General features: G+C 60.9%; 1 protein-coding gene across 1 annotated transcript; it reads left to right on the top strand.

Moving 5' to 3' along the window:
- Positions 1-640: 640 nt before the first annotated feature.
- Positions 641-14,851, top strand: LOC135895114 (ceramide kinase-like). The gene is made up of 13 exons (XM_065423182.1): positions 641-764; positions 7,306-7,398; positions 7,937-8,062; positions 8,654-8,782; positions 9,810-9,873; positions 10,015-10,160; positions 10,397-10,471; positions 10,908-11,060; positions 11,505-11,610; positions 12,254-12,342; positions 12,999-13,198; positions 13,609-13,808; positions 14,788-14,851. The coding sequence occupies exons 1-13, from the start codon at positions 641-643 to the stop codon at positions 14,849-14,851; spliced, it is 1,569 nt and encodes a 522-aa protein (XP_065279254.1).
- The last annotated feature ends 1,168 nt before the right edge of the window (positions 14,852-16,019 follow it).

Below are 16,019 nucleotides of genomic sequence, written 5' to 3'. Positions count from 1 at the left end.
GTGGCACCTTAGAGACTAACAAATTTATTAGAGCATAAGCTTTCGTGGGCTACAACCCACTTCTTCGGATGCATATAGAGTGGGCAATGCCCCCCACACCCTGTATTGCCCCCACAAACCCTGTATTGCCCCCGCTGCCCCGTCCTTCTGGGGGGTGGGTGGGTGTGCATGGGGGGGGGGACTGGAGGCTCACAGGAATGTGAGGGTGGGGTCTGGAGGTTCCTGGGGGTGAGGGGCTGGAGGCTGTGAAATATGGGGGCGGGGCTGGAGGATCCTGGGGAATGATGTGGCGTGCGGGGTCCTAGAGGTGTGGGCGGGGGTGCGGGTGGGGGGCTGGAGTCTGGATGCTCCTAGGGGATGCTGCGGGGGCGGGGGCGGGGGCGGGGGCGGAGGCTCCCGTCCCGTCCCAGGGGTGGCCGGGGGCGGGTCTCTCCAGTTTCCCCGCCCCGGGAGCAGCCCGCACCTCCCGCAGGTTAAAACACCCGGAGCCGGGATCCAGCTGCAGCGCCTCCACCAGATCCTCTAGTTCCCGTGGACCCGGACCCGAACCGGACCCGATCCTGTCTGACAGCTGTAGCCCGGAACCCTCCGAGAACCGAATTGACTCGTGACTACCCGACCCCCCCCATCCCTCCCCGCCATGGGAGACCCCTTCCACCGCTCCCTGCTGCGCACCCCGCGTGGCCGGTTCCGCGTCTCGCTGCCCCCGGGGGGTGAGTTCCTGCTGGGGACCCCGGAGCCCCTGAGTCGGCCGGGCGCCGCTGGTGAGTCCGGGAACCTGGGGGGTGGCGAGAGATGGGTCCTTTCCGCAGCTCCAGGAGGGAGGGGAGGTGTCCAGGACTCCTGGGTTCTCAAGTCTGGGAGGAATGGTGGAGGGGGGACTCAGGACTCCTGGGTTCCATTCAAGTCTTGTGCACTGAGGGGGCTCCATCAAGGGAACGCTGTGTAGATCCCTCAGAGGCAGGTGCCTCATGTCCTAGGGAACTGCCCCCCACCCCAACCTGCCACGGGCCCAGGGGTGGGGGCCGATCCAGTGGTGAACCAGGGGAGATCCCACAGGAACGGGGGGAGGGGGAAGACAGTTTTCTGAGTGCCCCTCGCCCAGGATCCCCATCACCCAACAGACCCCACGGTGTCGCTTATTACATCTGCACCCATCGCCCGGAGCCCTTTGCTAAGGGGGGGGTCAGCCGTGCCAGGAGGCAGAGGCTGGCGAGGCGTTGGACAGATTACTCTGTGTCTAGCACCTGGCACTGTGGGGGCGTGGCCTATGGCGAGGGCCCCTAATGAGCCAATTGTGATTTATTATCTAATGTGACCCAGGCCAGAGAACGTCCCCCCAATCTCCCTGAATCGAGTATTTCCATCCTCAGGGGCTTAGCTGCTGTGTGCCACGGGCAGAGAACAGGAGAGCCCTGGGGGGCTCGTCTGTACCACACTCCATGTCCCTTCCATCACACAGGGCCAGCGCTGCCCAGCCCGTATGTGGAAATCCCCCCACCATTCGTGTGGGAGTCTGGGATGGGGCGTCAGGGCCTCTTCTCCCAGGGCAATGTTCCCCTGTACAGCTAGGCAGAGGGTGCCCTGCAGAGCCCTTTGTTTATGTACACCACAGGAAGCGGACGTTCTGTACCTGGCTGGCTCTGCCCCAGCACGCTCAGGTGTTTAGGCCAGATGTGCGGCCCAAACTGTGTGTGTGTGTGTGGGGGGGGGAACGACTGGGCACTTCTGGGGTCTAATCAGTGGGGCCACCGGCCCCCAGGGAAAGGCCTGGTCCACTTCCTCCCATCCCAAGTTATTTGATAATATTTGCCCTGTGTTTTAGTGCAGATAAATGGCCCACTCCTCCATGGGTGTGATTTCCTCCTGTAATTAACCATTAACCAGGGCAGCCTGTTTGCATAGCAGGAACCCTCCCTGCACTTGTAGGAGGTCAGGCCGGGGTCGGACACTGTGGGTTAGGGTTGACTGGCCTGTGCTCCCGTCTGTCTGTCTCCAGCGGTGGTCTCTCATTCTCCGGGCTAGTTGTCTACATGCGAGGTTAGTCAGGACAAGCTGTTCTGGAATCATCATTCCCGATTAATCCCACGCGCTGACAAATCCATTCCCACAGAACAAACTAGCGTAGCGCTTCGCGTCAGTATCTCTCGAAGTGTTTGCCATCCTCCCCCACCTCTGCGAGGGAAATACCACCAGCTCCATTGCCTAGCAGGGCAGCGGAGACGCAGACAGGCTGCGGCGGCCAGCGCAGAACAATGAGAATTGAACCAGCTGCACCAAAGTCTCCAAACCACTGTGCCCTTCTTCACAGAGGCCATGTCTGCACTAGAGACCTTACAGCGGCACAGCTGTACTGCTCAGCAGCGCTGCTCTAAGGTCCCCCGTGTATCTGCTCTGCGCTGGCGGGAGAGAGCTCTCCTGTCAGCCTAATTAACCCCCCCCCAACGAGCAGCGGTAGCTGTCATCAGGAGAGCGTCTCCTGCCCACATGGCATTGTCCACACCGGCGCGTCTGTCGGTGCAATTGATGTTGTTCAGAGGGATTTTTTTTCACATCCCCAGAGTGACATAAGTTATACCAACAAAAGTGCTAGTGTAGACATGGCCTAAACCAGCCAGCAACAAGCTACTCCTAAAAGGTTCGTCTACATCGTAAGGTTAATCCGAATTAAGGGAAGGTAAGGCCATGTCTACGCAGGGCAGTTAGTAAGACGTTTCTTACCATCAGTGGACGCAGGGACAAGCAGTGATGGGCTTAACCTGCAAGAAGGAAGATGTCGGTTAAATTTTAGGAAAACACTTTCTAGCTCTCAGGGTCGTTCAGCTTCCCAGGGAGGTCGAGGAATCCCCGTCATGGGAAGTGTCAGCACAGGCTGGACAAGCCCCTGTCAGGGATGGTCTGGGTTTCCCTGGCCCTGCCTCAGCGCGGGGGGCTGGGCTGGGTGAGCTCTCGAGGTCCCTTCCACAATCCTACCACATAGCTAGGGTGCGAATTTAAAGTGCAGTTGCTCCCTGTACAGGACACTACAGCGTCTTACTTCTGTTTGAAGGTGGAGTCAGAAACTAGGCACTCCTGTTCTGGAACGGCAGCATCCACACACGGAGTTAATCAGGAATAGCTGTCGTGCTTTAAATTCACACCCTATCTTAATCTACAGGCTTGTCTGCACCTGAGAGTTAATTCAGATTACGTCTCTTTGTTCTGTGCAGCGCCTAGCGCAATGTGGCCGTGGTCCATGACAGAGACACCACAATACACATCATAACAATGTGTAGCTGCAGCAGGGTGGATGGGGCTTGTGCCTTCATGCCGGAGGCGCAAAAGCACCAGGGGCTTTGGCTGTGCCGCTGCCTCTGCAGGGAATTGGGAAACCAATTCTATCAGCCATGATGAACAGTAAATAAACTCCACAGTGCAGGCCCCTCAGCCCTCCGGGCAGGGGCACCGAGACGCTGGCCTCGTCATGCTCAGCACTGTCTCCTAAGCAGCCATCTAGCCTCATAAGCAGCCTGCGGCCTCTCCACAGCCTGGAGATAGGCCCACGGGCTCCTCGGCCAGGGAACAGAGCTAGGCACCGGAGCCGCCCAGCAGTCTAGTGGTCAGAGCACTCCCCTGGGGTGCAGGAGAATGAGGGTCAAACCTCTGCCCCCCTCAGTGCAAGGACTGGCACAGCCGCACTCCCATCCAAGCTGTAAGGGAGGTTGGGGTGTGGCTCCCCTGCCGAAGCTGAGCCTGAGGATAAAACAGTCCTCTGAGGAGGGGGCCGTGAGACTAGCTGGGGTCCCACTCTACCCCCTGCCTATGAGGGACGCTAGGGCAGGATGTGTTCAGTTTCTGGCTGAATCCGATCCATGCCGTGAACTGCAGTTAAAGTCTTTAGACCCAGGAGTGGCGCCAGGGTTTTTGCCGCTCTAGGCGGCAGCACTCCTCCTCTGAGCATTCGGCGGTGGGGGTCCTTCCGCTCTGCGTCTTCGGGGCACTTCGGCAGCAGGTCCCGGAGCGAGTGAAGGACCCGCTGCCGAATTTCCGCCAAAGACCCGGAGCGGAAGGACCCCCCGCTGCCGAATTTCTGCCGAGGGCGGCAAAATGCCACCCCCCAAATCCTGCCGCCCTAGGAAGCACCGGCCCTGTTTAGACCCAGGGACTAGACCCAGCCGGTCTGATCTCCTGGGGACAAGCCAACCCCACCAAGCCAGCTTGCGAGTCACAGGCCGGCTGTGCGCCAAGGAACGTTTGTTTGTACCAAGAAGAACAGCTTCAGCAGGAGAGACTGAACCAGCCCCATGCCAGCGAGAAGGGCGGTGCCTTGGGAAGGGGAGACCTAGTTATTGTCTAAACCAGGCCAGACACCTAACTCAGAGAGTCCTGACCCTGGGGGGAAAGGCCCCGTATCCCCTCATCCGTGTCCCATTCCTGTTCTTCCAGCCCCCACAGCCCAGCCCGTCCTGGGGCTGGGTTAGACAGAGACCCCGAGGGACCAGGCCCCATATCCCATTCCTGTTCTTCCAGCCCCCACAGCCCTGCCTGTCCTGGGGCTGGGTTAGCCAGAGACCCCGAGGGACCAGGCCCCATATCCCAGTCCTGTTCTTCCAGCCCCCACAGCCCTGCCCGTCGTGGGGCTGGGTTAGCCAGAGACCCCGAGGGACCAGGCCCCATATCCCAGTCCTGTTCTTCCAGCCCCCACAGCCCTGCCCGTCGTGGGGCTGGGTTAGCCAGAGACCCTGAGGGACCAGGCCCCATATCCCATTCCTGTTCTTCCAGACCCAACAGCCCAGCCTGTCAGCAAAGAGCCAGCCACTATCAGAAGCTTTGGGCCACGTTAGGTACTTGCAGATGGTGATCATGTCATTGCTTAGTCTCTTGGCTAAGGCCTGGTATAAAGGGAGCCTTCAGTGAGATTAGGAGGATGGGCCAGCCCTGCGGGTGTCTGAGCTCGGCTGACTGCGGCCATGTTACTGAGTTTGTCGGGGGGCACAGCCATACCTGCACACTGGGGTGCTGTGACATTACAGAGCATGAGATGCTCAGACACTGGGGGTGGGGGCAGAAAAGTGCCTGAGACCTGGTTGGCGCCACAGCCCTAGATGGGTAGAATCGCGTTGCTCGGGGGTGTGGCAAGCCTGCCCCCCGAGCGACGTTGTGACACCCACCTCACCCCCTGCAGGCAGCGCTGTGTCACCAGAGCGTGTCTCGGGGAGTGGATTAACTACGCTTTCTCCTGATGCTGCGCTTTCAGGGGAGACCTGCCATTCGATAAAACAGCTTCTCACTGAAAAGCAGCTTTTCCAGCCCTCGGATGATCCTTGTCACTCTTTCCTGAATCCTTCCCAATTTATCAGCGTCCCTTTAAAACGTGGACACCAGAACTGGGCGAGCTATCCTGTCTTGGGCTCACCAATGCCGTATGCAACGGTGCCACCTCCCCCGCTCCTACTCACTAGTGCCCCATTTGTACCCAGTTACTCCTTTTCGCCCTGAGTGGCTGGTCAGTTTGGGTCCTGGGGGAGGTTCCCTTTGGAGGCAGGACCTGATGGAGTCCATATTGCCTTTCATACAGTCTTGTTTGTTCATTCCTTGTAAATAAAGTCCTGCTTCTCCAAACGCAGGAGAGACCAGGAACAAAGTGAGCTGTTCCTTAGCTTGCAGCCCCAACCCCAAAAGCTCTCGCTGGTTTTTTCCAGCATCACGCTCCGCTCACAGGCTTTCTTGCTGTTTGCTTCTGCCCCACTCTCTTTGTTCCCAGTTCGAGCCAGCGGGTTCTCCTTTCCCTCAGCCACACATTGGCAAAACAAGCCCCCTCTCCCCACAAGATGCAGGTTTCGGGGCAGAAGATTGGACCTTGTTTTAGGAGTGGCCCCTGAAGCATTTCTTACAGCTTTGGTGTGTGCTAAAACCTGACAAACACATGCGAACTCAGCCCATCCCAAGGGTTCACCCAGCTCAGAGCACCCTTGGCTAGGCCAGTGACTTGTCTGTGTCTGACGCAGCCTTGTGTTTAGTTACAAGAAAGGCAGCCAGTTGTTATCCGAAGCCATGGTCCGCCACTTCCCTTGGTAGTTTGTGTAGCTAGATATTAATCGCATGGTTAACCATGGGACCACTGCGGGCACTCAGGTTCCGTTGGTATCTGCCAGGACACCCCCGCCCAGTCCTCTCCAGAATCACAGTCCAGCTGCCCATCTTATACCTGTTCACTCCTGTTCTAAGCGCGTCTGTATCTGTTGGGCCTGTATCACTGACCTGGTGTTCAGCTGCATTAAAATGCCCAGCCAGGTGTTGGTTGTACTAGCAATGCTCTTCTCTCTCCCTAGCCCGGGACCCTGGGGGGAACGTTCCTGCCTCCCCTGCCCGGCCCAGAGAGAGGCCAGCCCTGCGACACTGCCGGGAAAGGCCCTGTGCCCCATTCCCTGCGGCTGGAGCTGGTGACCTCAGGATCAACGTGTCTCCTATTTCTGGCACTGTAGTTTCGATGCCTGTGGGTTTGGCTCTGACCTCAAGGGTTCACGCAGCAGCGCTGGTATCGGAGCGTGCATCCGGGTGTCGCGAATTCTCCCTTAGGCCAAACAAGGGGCACTGGGGGTTAATTGCCTAGCTGCATATTTTAAAACACTCCTGTAATTAAGCGATTCCCCAAGGGAACTCAAGCGCCAGGGATGGGCTGGCATTTATTACCCAGTCAAGTGGCAGCTGCAGTTTCTGCTTAAAACCTGAAATCTCCAGAGGCTCAACAACCCACCCGAAAGCCAAACCAGCCTGAAATGTGGCAGGTTGGGTTGGGCATGGGGGGGGGGGGGGGGGAAGGTTGGGGGGGAAATGGGATGCTGGTTGCAGAAAGAGTTCCTGAGTAGGATGACCCTGCCCCCCCCGTCCCGATATTAGGGGTTTTGTCCTATAAAAGACACTATTCCTGTGCCCCCCTCCCCGGTCCCAATTTTCAAACAATACTTGTTTCCAGGGAAGTGAGAGCGAATCTGAGCTTTCCCCTGATTTCCCAGCAGGTGAGGGTCTTTCCTGGGGTGGATGGTCTGGGGAGGACATGGCTCTGTTAACGATCAGAATGTTGTTTCAATTTGCATTACGTTATCAGCGAGAGGCTCCATATAGAACCCAGGAGTCCTGACAGCCAGCTTCCTACTCGCTTCTCTAACCCACCAGACTCCCCTTCCCTCCCAGAGCCGGGGAGAACCCAGGAGTCCTGGCTTCCAAACCCCCGCCCCAACTCTAACCCACCAGACCCCGCTCCCCTCCCAGAGCCAGGATAGAACCCAGGAGTCCTGCACTAACCCCTCTCCTGCTCCCTCGCAGGCCAAAGCTTCTGCATCCCTATCACCGAGATGGTCGGGGTGCAGCTGGGCGGGTCTGGCTCGTCCCTCACAGTGGAGGGAAACCAATTCACAGGTGAGTCAGGTGGTGAGGGTGGAGGGGCTGTATTTGAAGCATCTGAGACGATCAGCAACTGATGAGGTGGCGGTGCCAGCCAGCAGAGATGGGTTTGGGGGGCAGGTCCGGGAAGCAGAGATGGGTTTGGGGGGCAGGGCCGGGCTGCGGAGATAACAATAAATAATAAAATAATAATAATATATGGAGATATACCTATCTCATAGAACTGGAAGGGACCCTGAAAGGTCATCAAGTCCAGCCCCCTGCCTTCACTAGCAGGACCAAGTACTGATTTTGCCCCAGATCCCTAAGTGGCCCCCTCAAGGATTGAACTCACAACCCTGGGTTTAGCAGGAGGGCAGGGCCGGGCAGCGGAGATGGGTTTGGGGGGCAGGTACAGGCAGCAGGACAGGATGGGGTGAGGCAGGTTGGAGCAATGGAAGCGGGGGACAGAGACTAATGCGAGTGACTGACCCCCCCATCCCCAGGGCAGCTGTTCTGTGGGGGTCAGAGCCCTGCCCCTGGGCTCTGACTCCCCGTCTCTGGTTCCCCCCAGTTTTCTTCGTGCAGCGGGAGAAGCGACAGCGCTGGAGCCTGGGCTCCCTGGAGTTCACTGTGACCCCCGGCTCGGGGCTGGCCCCACGCTGGGTAGATGCCCTGCAGCGGAGCATCCAGCTGCATGGTCAGTACTGGGTGGGCGGTCAGCAGTGGGGGACAATACTGGGGGACACTGGTCAGTACTGGGGGGGACACTGGTCAGTAAGGGGGGGCAGCAGTGGGGGTACTAGTCAGTAAGGCAGAGGGGACTGGTCAGTAAGGAAGGGGGGACTGGTCAGCACTGCGGGGGACCGGTCAGTACTGGTGAATGGGGTGGTCAGTAAGGAGGGCAGTAGTGGGGGGTACTAGTCAGTAGCCTCGGGGAGGAGGCACTGGAGCAGGCTGTGGAGCCAGAGGGTCCCTGGGGATTGCAGCAGTCTGGTTATTTCCCACTCCCAGGGTCAGCAGTGCTGGGGGACCCCTCCCCACCCGTGATGGGAAGAGGCTGCTGTGACCCTCTCCATGGGGCTTGGCGCCAGCATCCTGGGCTGGACCCATAGCAGCCGCTTCGGGCGAGCAGGGACGGGGGAGGGTGTCCCTGGAGGGGACAGTGGGTTGGGACATCCCTACGGCAGGGTGGGGGGGAAGAACCTGTGCTCCAGGAGCGCCCCACTCCATCACGCACCCCGCCCAGGAACCTGTGACCCAAGGTGATGCTCTCTCTGCTCCCCCCCAGGTGTGACACGCCCCAGGAAGCTGCTGGTCTTCGTGAACCCTGTGGGGGGGCGGTGCCGCGCAGGTGAGATTTACCGGGACCGGGTGGCCGGGCTCTTTGCCCTGGCGGGGATCCAGACGGAGGTCATAGGTGAGTGCCCCCCCCAACATCCCCCCACATCCCCCCCACTGCACTGTGCTGCTCCCTCCCTCTGAGTGACCCCCAGTCACAGACCCACAGGGTTGGTGCTATGCCCCCAGCTTGGGAACAGTCTCTGGGAAGGACCCTTCAGTGTGCCAGACCCTCCCGAGGTCTCTCTCTTTCTTCGGGGTACACACGGCCGGCCCTCTGCTTGGACCGAGCCCCGGGGCTCCAGCCCTCCAGATTCACACAGGGAGCTCGGCCCAGCGAGGCTGCCAGGACAGACACCTGCTAGAGACTCGGCTGCGCAGTGGGACTGATGAGGACAGAACATAACAACGGCCAGGCTGGGTCGCACCAATGGTCCAGCTCGCCCCGTGTCCTGTCTGCTGACCATGGCAGGTGCCAGATGCTCCAGAGGGAATGGACAGAGCCGAGGGTTTATTGTGTGATCCATCCCCTGCATCTAGTCCTGGCGTCTGGCTGTCAGCAGCTCAGGGACACCCAGAGCAGGGGGCTGCGTCCGGGGCCATCCTGGCTAACAGCCAGCCACGGACCCAGGCGCCAAGAATTTGCTTGTGTCCTCAGGGATTTATACATTGATCAGTGGCCAGCCTTGGACCCGTTTAGTCTCTGGCAGTGAGGCGACATTCACCACAATGTCTCTGAGCCTGCCCTGAGCCCACACAGTCCTTTCCCACCCACCGGGTAACACGACCATGCACAGGGGAAACTGAGGCACGCATAGGGTTCATAAAAATAATACAGAAAATTCCCATTTTGTGATAGCCCCTCCCTCCCCATCACCGGCCAACTCCACCATCCTGCCCCCTTGCTCTGAACCCCCCCATCACCAGACACCCCCCACCCTGAGTGACCACTCCACCGCGCTGTGCTGCCCCCTCCGCTGAGACCTCCCACCCCTGCCCCATGAGCAATTCCCACCCTGCAACCCCTCCCTCCAAGTGCCCCCTGACTCCCTCCCACTCCCACCCAATACCCTCTCTGCTCACTCACCACCCCCATCTCCCCACAGAGACCCAGCGACCCCACGAGGCCCGAGAGCTCATCCTGCAGCGAGACCTGGGCGACCTGGATGGGTGAGAGACCCCTTTGCCCTGCCCCCCCCACCCAACCCTAGGACGGGGCACTCCCATTAACCCCCCCCACACATCTCACGTACCCCCTGGGCAGCCCAGTCCCCCCCCAGCCCCAGTAACCCCTAGGTCTCTGCCCCCCAGGCTGGTTTGCGTCGGGGGTGACGGGACATTTAACGAGCTGATGCACGCACTCATCTCCCGGACGCAGAGGAAGGCTGGGATTCCCGAGGACAACCCCACGGCCCCGCTCCTGCCCCCCAGGCTCCGCATCGGCATCATCCCTGCAGGTGTGCATGGGAGAAGAGAGGGGGCAGTGGTGGGGAGCAGGGACCAGTGGAGATAGCAGACACAGGGGAGGTGGGTAACAGGGTGGGGGGTGGAGGACGGGGGGAGCTGGTCGGAGGGAGGGCATTGGCGACAGGCGGGGGGCGGAAGAGGGGGTGCGGGTGGGGCTGTGGAGCCTGCAAGGGGCAACAGCTCAGCAGGTCCCAGGGGACGACTCACCCCCATTCTCCCAACCCAGGCTCCACGGACTGCATCTGCTTCGCCACGGTGGGGACCAACGACCCCGTCACCTCCGCCCTGCACATCATCATCGGTACAGGACGCCTGGGTCCTGTCTGTGCACCTGGGATCGGAGTGGGGTCTGGTGGGTTGGGGGGGGGGGGGAGGGCTGGGAGCCCGGACTTCTGGGTTCTCTGATGGCTCTGGGCGGGGAGTGGGGGCTGGTGGGGCTGGGGGCGGGTGTTCTGGGTTCTCTCCCCAGCTCTGGGAGGGGAGTGGGGGCTGGGGGCGGGTGTTCTGGCTTCTCTTCCCAGCTCTGGGAGGGGAGTGGGGGCTGGTGGGGGGGTGTTCTGGGTTCTCTCCCCAGCTCTGGGAGGGGAGTGGGGGCTGGTGGGGCTGGGGGCGGGTGTTCTGGGTTCTCTCCCCAGCTCTGGGAGTGGGACGTTGGTGGAGTAGAGCGGTGGGGGTGAGGGGTGGAGGAGAGGCAGGACTCCATGTATTTAGGTGCCCGTGCCCCCCCTTTGCCCCAGGGGACAGCCAGGCCCTGGACGTGTGCAGTGTCCACCACCACGAGCGGCTGCTGCGGTATGCGGTCTCGCTGGTGGGCTACGGCTTCTATGGGGACGTGGTGAGCGACAGTGAGCGGCACCGCTGGATGGGCCCGATGCGCTACGACTTCTCAGGTGCCGGGGGGCCTGGAGGGCATGGCAGGGAGCCCTCAGCTGGGGTGTCCCGTTCCCCCAGGCCTGGGGAGTGGGGGGACACCAGTGAGGGAGAGGCCAGTGGTCCCCCAGCCAAAGAGGGGGTGGGGACTGGAGAGGGAGCCCCTGCCCCAGGAGGGGGGGGGGGGATGGGCTCAGGAGATCCCCTCACCCAGCTGGGAATCCAGGGACTGACCAGGGGATGGGGCAGAAGGAGCCGGGCCTGAGACGTGCCATGGGGCAGTCACTGCCCACAGGGAATGCGCTGGGGAGGCCTAGGCAGAACAAGGCCACCAGAGGGGAGGGGGCGGCGTGTCCGGGGGGCAGGGAAGGAATGAGCCTTGAGAGGGGCTCTGTGGGTGGGGGGCAGTTTTGACTGGAGCAGGCCATGCAAGGCCTTGAACCCTCCCCCCTCCCCCTGCGCAGGGTTCAAGGCCGTGCTATGTAACCGCAGCTACGAGGGCACTGTGGAGTTCCTGACGGTGGGGGGCACTGAGGCCAATCCCCGGGACCGGACGCGCTGCAGGGCAGGGTAGGTGGGGGGGGGTGCAGGGTGTGTGGGGGCTGCTGGCCTGTCGAAGGGGAAGCAGGGTGGGGTAGGTGGGGGGGGGGGAGCTGTGGGTAGGGGGAGCTGCTGGCCTGTGGGAGGGGCTGCAGGCAGTAGGTGGGGGGGCTGCTCTCCTGGGGGCGGGTGCAGAATGGGGTGGGGAGGCTGGTGTCCTGTGGGAGGGTCTACAAGGTGGGGTAGGTAGGGGGGGTTGCAGGTGGGCTGTTGGCCCATTGGGGTGGGACTGGATCCCATGGGGGGGTGTCAATCCAGGACCTCATGCCCCTCAGTGCATGGGGGGGGAACCCCATGCCCCTGCCAGCAGTAGCAGCCCAGAGCATTTTGAGGCTCAGGGGTGTGTGTGACTTCCTGTCCCACCCACAAATTAATCTGCATCCATTAAATGTTCAAGCAGCTCCTTCCCCCTCACAGTGATTGGCTCAGGCAGCGTCAGTCATACTTGGGGCAGCTCTCCCCCACCACTCAGAGTGATGGGCTCAGGCTCTCTGCAGACTCAGGCAGCATTGGTCACACCTGGGGCAGCTCCCCCAGCGCCTATAGGATGGCTCTGAGCCCCGTGGAGGGGCTGGAGCCTGGACACTCACTGTCATAACCTCTTCCCTTGCAGCTGCCTTGTCTGCTCCGAGTCTAGTCACCAGCTCCTGGGGGGCAGCGAGGAGGAGAAGTTGCCGCAGCAGGAAGGCACTGGGGCTGCAGGTGAGCTGAGCACAGGGCAGGCGTCCCTGCCCCTTGCACTAACAAGCCAGCTGGGGCCGCAGGAGCAGCCGGGGACACCCTAACTAGCTCTTGTAAACCCAGCTCAGCCTGGGGGTTCCTGCAATGACATGCAACAAAAGGAGGCTGAGCTGGGCCCAGAGCCACAGGCACCAGCAGATCTGGGGAGAGAACCCAGGACTCCTGGCGTCCAGCCCCCCCCCCCCCCCTCCCAGAGCCAGGGGAGAACCCAGGAGTCCTGGCTCTGACTCCCTGCCCCCCTCTGCTGTCACCCATTGGACTCCCCTGAACTCATGCAAAAGGGCACTGGCTCCCTGGTGCAGGCCAGGGGGAGTGTCAGTCTGGGATTTAAAGTGCCCCCAAACTGGCAAGTGGTAGTGGTGGGGGATTTGGGGCAGACGGATTGGGGGTAACGGTGTCTCTCCCCCAGCCAGTGAGTGGCGGAGGGATGGGCATGGGGGTTGGGGCTGGGGGACCAGGGTAACGGTGTCTCTCCCCCAGCCGGCAAGTGGTGGAGGGGGTTCAGGGCCAGGAGACCAGGGGTAAGGGTGTCTCTCCCCCAGACAGCAAGTGATGGAGGGATGGGGGGTAGGGGGTTCGGGGCAGGGAGACTGGGAGTAACGGTGTCTCTCCCCCAGCCAGCGAGTGGCAGCGGGAGCAGGGCCGTTTCCTGGCCATTAACTTGACCTGCATGAGCAGTGCCTGCCCCAAGAGCCCCGATGGCCTCTCGCCCAGCGCCCACCTAGCCGACGGCACGGCCGACCTCATCCTGGTGCGCGAGTGCTCAGCCCTGGGCTTCCTGCGTCACCTGAGTCGGCACATGGACCATCGGGACCAGGTGTGTGTGTGTGTGGGGTAGACCCCCAGGGCCCAGGAAGGGGGCATGGGCCAGACCTGGGGGCACGAGGAGGGTGCACAAGCCTGGAGTCACAGCCATGGGGAAGGGAGATGGTGGGAACAGGGTCCATGGGTCAGCATGCAACAGGTTGTGGGAGTTGTAACGCTGAGTGGGAGGGGGGCAGGCTCGAGCAGTCACTGTGGGGGTCGCACCCTAGCCATTCTGGGTCCGGCCCCCAGGGGGCTCCAGCATCAGGGGAGCAGCTGACCCTCACTGTGGGGGATGGGGCATGGGGCTGTCCCTCCCAGCGAGGCTGGGTCATGACCCCCAGGAGGGGCAGGGAGAGGCCCCTGGAGCTGGGTCCCTCCCCAGGCCTCACGCTCAGTCCAGCACCCCTCTTCCCTCTGCAGTTTGACCTGCCCTTTGTGAGTGTGCACCGGGTACGGGCCCTGCGCTTCACCCCCAAGCAGCTGGAGGACAGCGAGGAGGGGGAGCAGCCCAGCCGCAGGGGGTGGAAGGGGCTTCTAGGGGGGCTGTGCTGTGGGGAGCAGCCACTGAGCTCCTGGAGCTGCGACGGGGAGACCCTGCCCCACGCCAACATCAGTGTCAGGTGAGTGTCCGTAGCCCCATGGAAGGGAGGGGAGGGGGAAATGCTCCAGAGCAGGCCATGTCCATGCCATGAAAACCACTTGACAATGGCATGCAGGGCTTCCCCCCCATGGCATTATGGGAGCTTCCCAAAGGATTGTGGGAGTTTGGTCCCTTTCTGCCCTCTAGGATTGTTGTAAGCAAGACACAAGCAGTAATTCTTCTGCTTCACTCCACGCTGACAAGGCCTCAGCTGCAGGACTGTTTCCAGTGCTGGGCCCCACATTTCAGGAAAGACCTGGGCAAACTGGAGACAGTCCAGAGAGCAAAAAACTGATCCAAGGGCTAGAAAACATGGACCTATGAGGGAAGATTGAAAAACCTGTTTTTTTTTTTTAGTGTGGAGAAAAGAAGATTGGGGGGGGGAGGGGGAACTGAGAAGCATTTTCAATTACATAAAAGGTCATAAGGCGGAGGGAGAAAATTCATTCTCCTGCACCTCTGAGGGTAGGACAAGAAGCAATGGGCTTAAATTGCAGCCAGGGCAGTTTAAGTTGGACATTAGGAAGTTTTTCCTAAACAGTCGGGGTGGTTAAACACTGGAACAAATTGCCTAGGGAGGCTGTGGCGTCGCACTGGAGGGTTTTGAGAACAGGTTAGACGACCCCCTGTCTAGTTATTACACAGTGCTACCTTGAGAGTAGGGGCTGGGACTAGGTGACCTCTCGAGGCCCCTTCCAGTGCTACCCTTCTCCGCAGCCTAGGATCGCATTAGCCTTTCACAGCCACGTCACACTGGCAGCTCATAGTCATCCTGTGATCGACCATGCAGGTGTTTCTCCTCCTCTATTGCTTCCAACCGGTCAGGCCCCAACTTGTAGCAAAAAGCCTTGGTGCTCGTCTCTGAGTGCAGGCCTGGCCTTGTGCACTATTACATTTCCTTCCATTTCTGTCACTCCCACTTTCCAGGCTGTCCTGTTGATACCATCTTTTGTCCACAGGGTGCACGGGCAGCTCATCCACCTGTTTGCCCGGGGCATCGAGCAAGGGATGGGCCTGGTTTAGGGGCTGCCTGGAGCTGCGTCCTGTGAGAGGGCTGTGCCCTCGCCCATCAGCAGAGACCAAGAGCCCAGCAGGGCAACAGAGATGTTGTGGTCTGTGGGGACAGCTGCGTGTCAGAGCCCTCTGTTTGCTCCCTGGCCCCCAGAGGGAGCTGTGCCATGCTGGGTCAGCAGTGGGGGGTCAAACCATTCCCACCTGGCTGGCTCCGAGGTGGGGTGGGGACAGGAGCGGGACCCGCAGTCCTCTGCAGCGACCTGGAGGCTCAGGCTGCCCCCACCGCAGCCCAACTGGACAGTAGCCACCACTGCAGACGTTGTTTAACCAGGGCCACGTCTACGCTAACTTACATTGGCACGAAGCCGCCGCAGTGATCACAGTCGGTGTAGGGGGGTGGTTACATTGGCAGGAGCCAAAGTTCAGTATTGACACTTTCAGTTAGGTTGACGTAAGCGGCCTTGGGTCGACCCAACGCTGTAGTGTAGCCCAGACCCCGGGGGTAAGCGGAGACAGATATAATGTAGCTGGGGGAGTGGGAATGATGGGGGGCACATAGAGAACTCGGGGGGGGGGGTTTCTAAAAAAGCAGCTCAGTCACAAATAAAGGGAGAACAGGTCCCGCTTGGCTGTGTTTGATTTCCACCAGGGGTGGGGATCAGGGGCATCCGGTGCCTTTGTGGTGGGGGTAGGCAGCAGGACATTCCCCAACAGGCTGTGGGGGTGGGGGGCAGCCCTGGGCACGGTTGGAGACTGGCCTCTGCTTTCATGCCGATCCCCCCCCCCCCCCCCCCCCGCGCGGCTATCACTAGGGCCGTCCGAGTTACCAGGCGACACCCAGCAGAGCTGGGTGGCAGGGCCAGGCTCCGGTAACAAGCTGTCAGACCCCCAAGGGGCGCAGGACGCAGCAGCTGGACAGACAGAGCACGGGGCCAAGGCTGATTCCAACAATCTCTGTTTACAAAACGGCGCCATTTACAAAAGCCCCAGGGCTCTGGCGGGGCTGGAATGTCTCAGCAGCAAAGCAAGCAGAGTCCAGGGCGAGGTGGCGGCAGTTGGCCCCACCGGAGCCAGAGGCTCTAAGCTCCCTCAACCCAGTGTGGGGCCAGAGCCTAGGGCAGGGGCGGGGAGCGAGATGGGCTGTAAACACGACAGGCCGTGCCCGGCCCAGTTGTGG

The sequence above is a fragment of the Emys orbicularis genome, unplaced genomic scaffold (assembly GCF_028017835.1).
Source record: "Emys orbicularis isolate rEmyOrb1 unplaced genomic scaffold, rEmyOrb1.hap1 scaffold_92, whole genome shotgun sequence".
In the NCBI taxonomy this organism is placed as follows: Eukaryota; Metazoa; Chordata; order Testudines; family Emydidae; genus Emys; species Emys orbicularis.
Note: the sequence above shows the minus strand (reverse complement) of the source record. Positions and strands in the feature narration are given on the sequence as shown.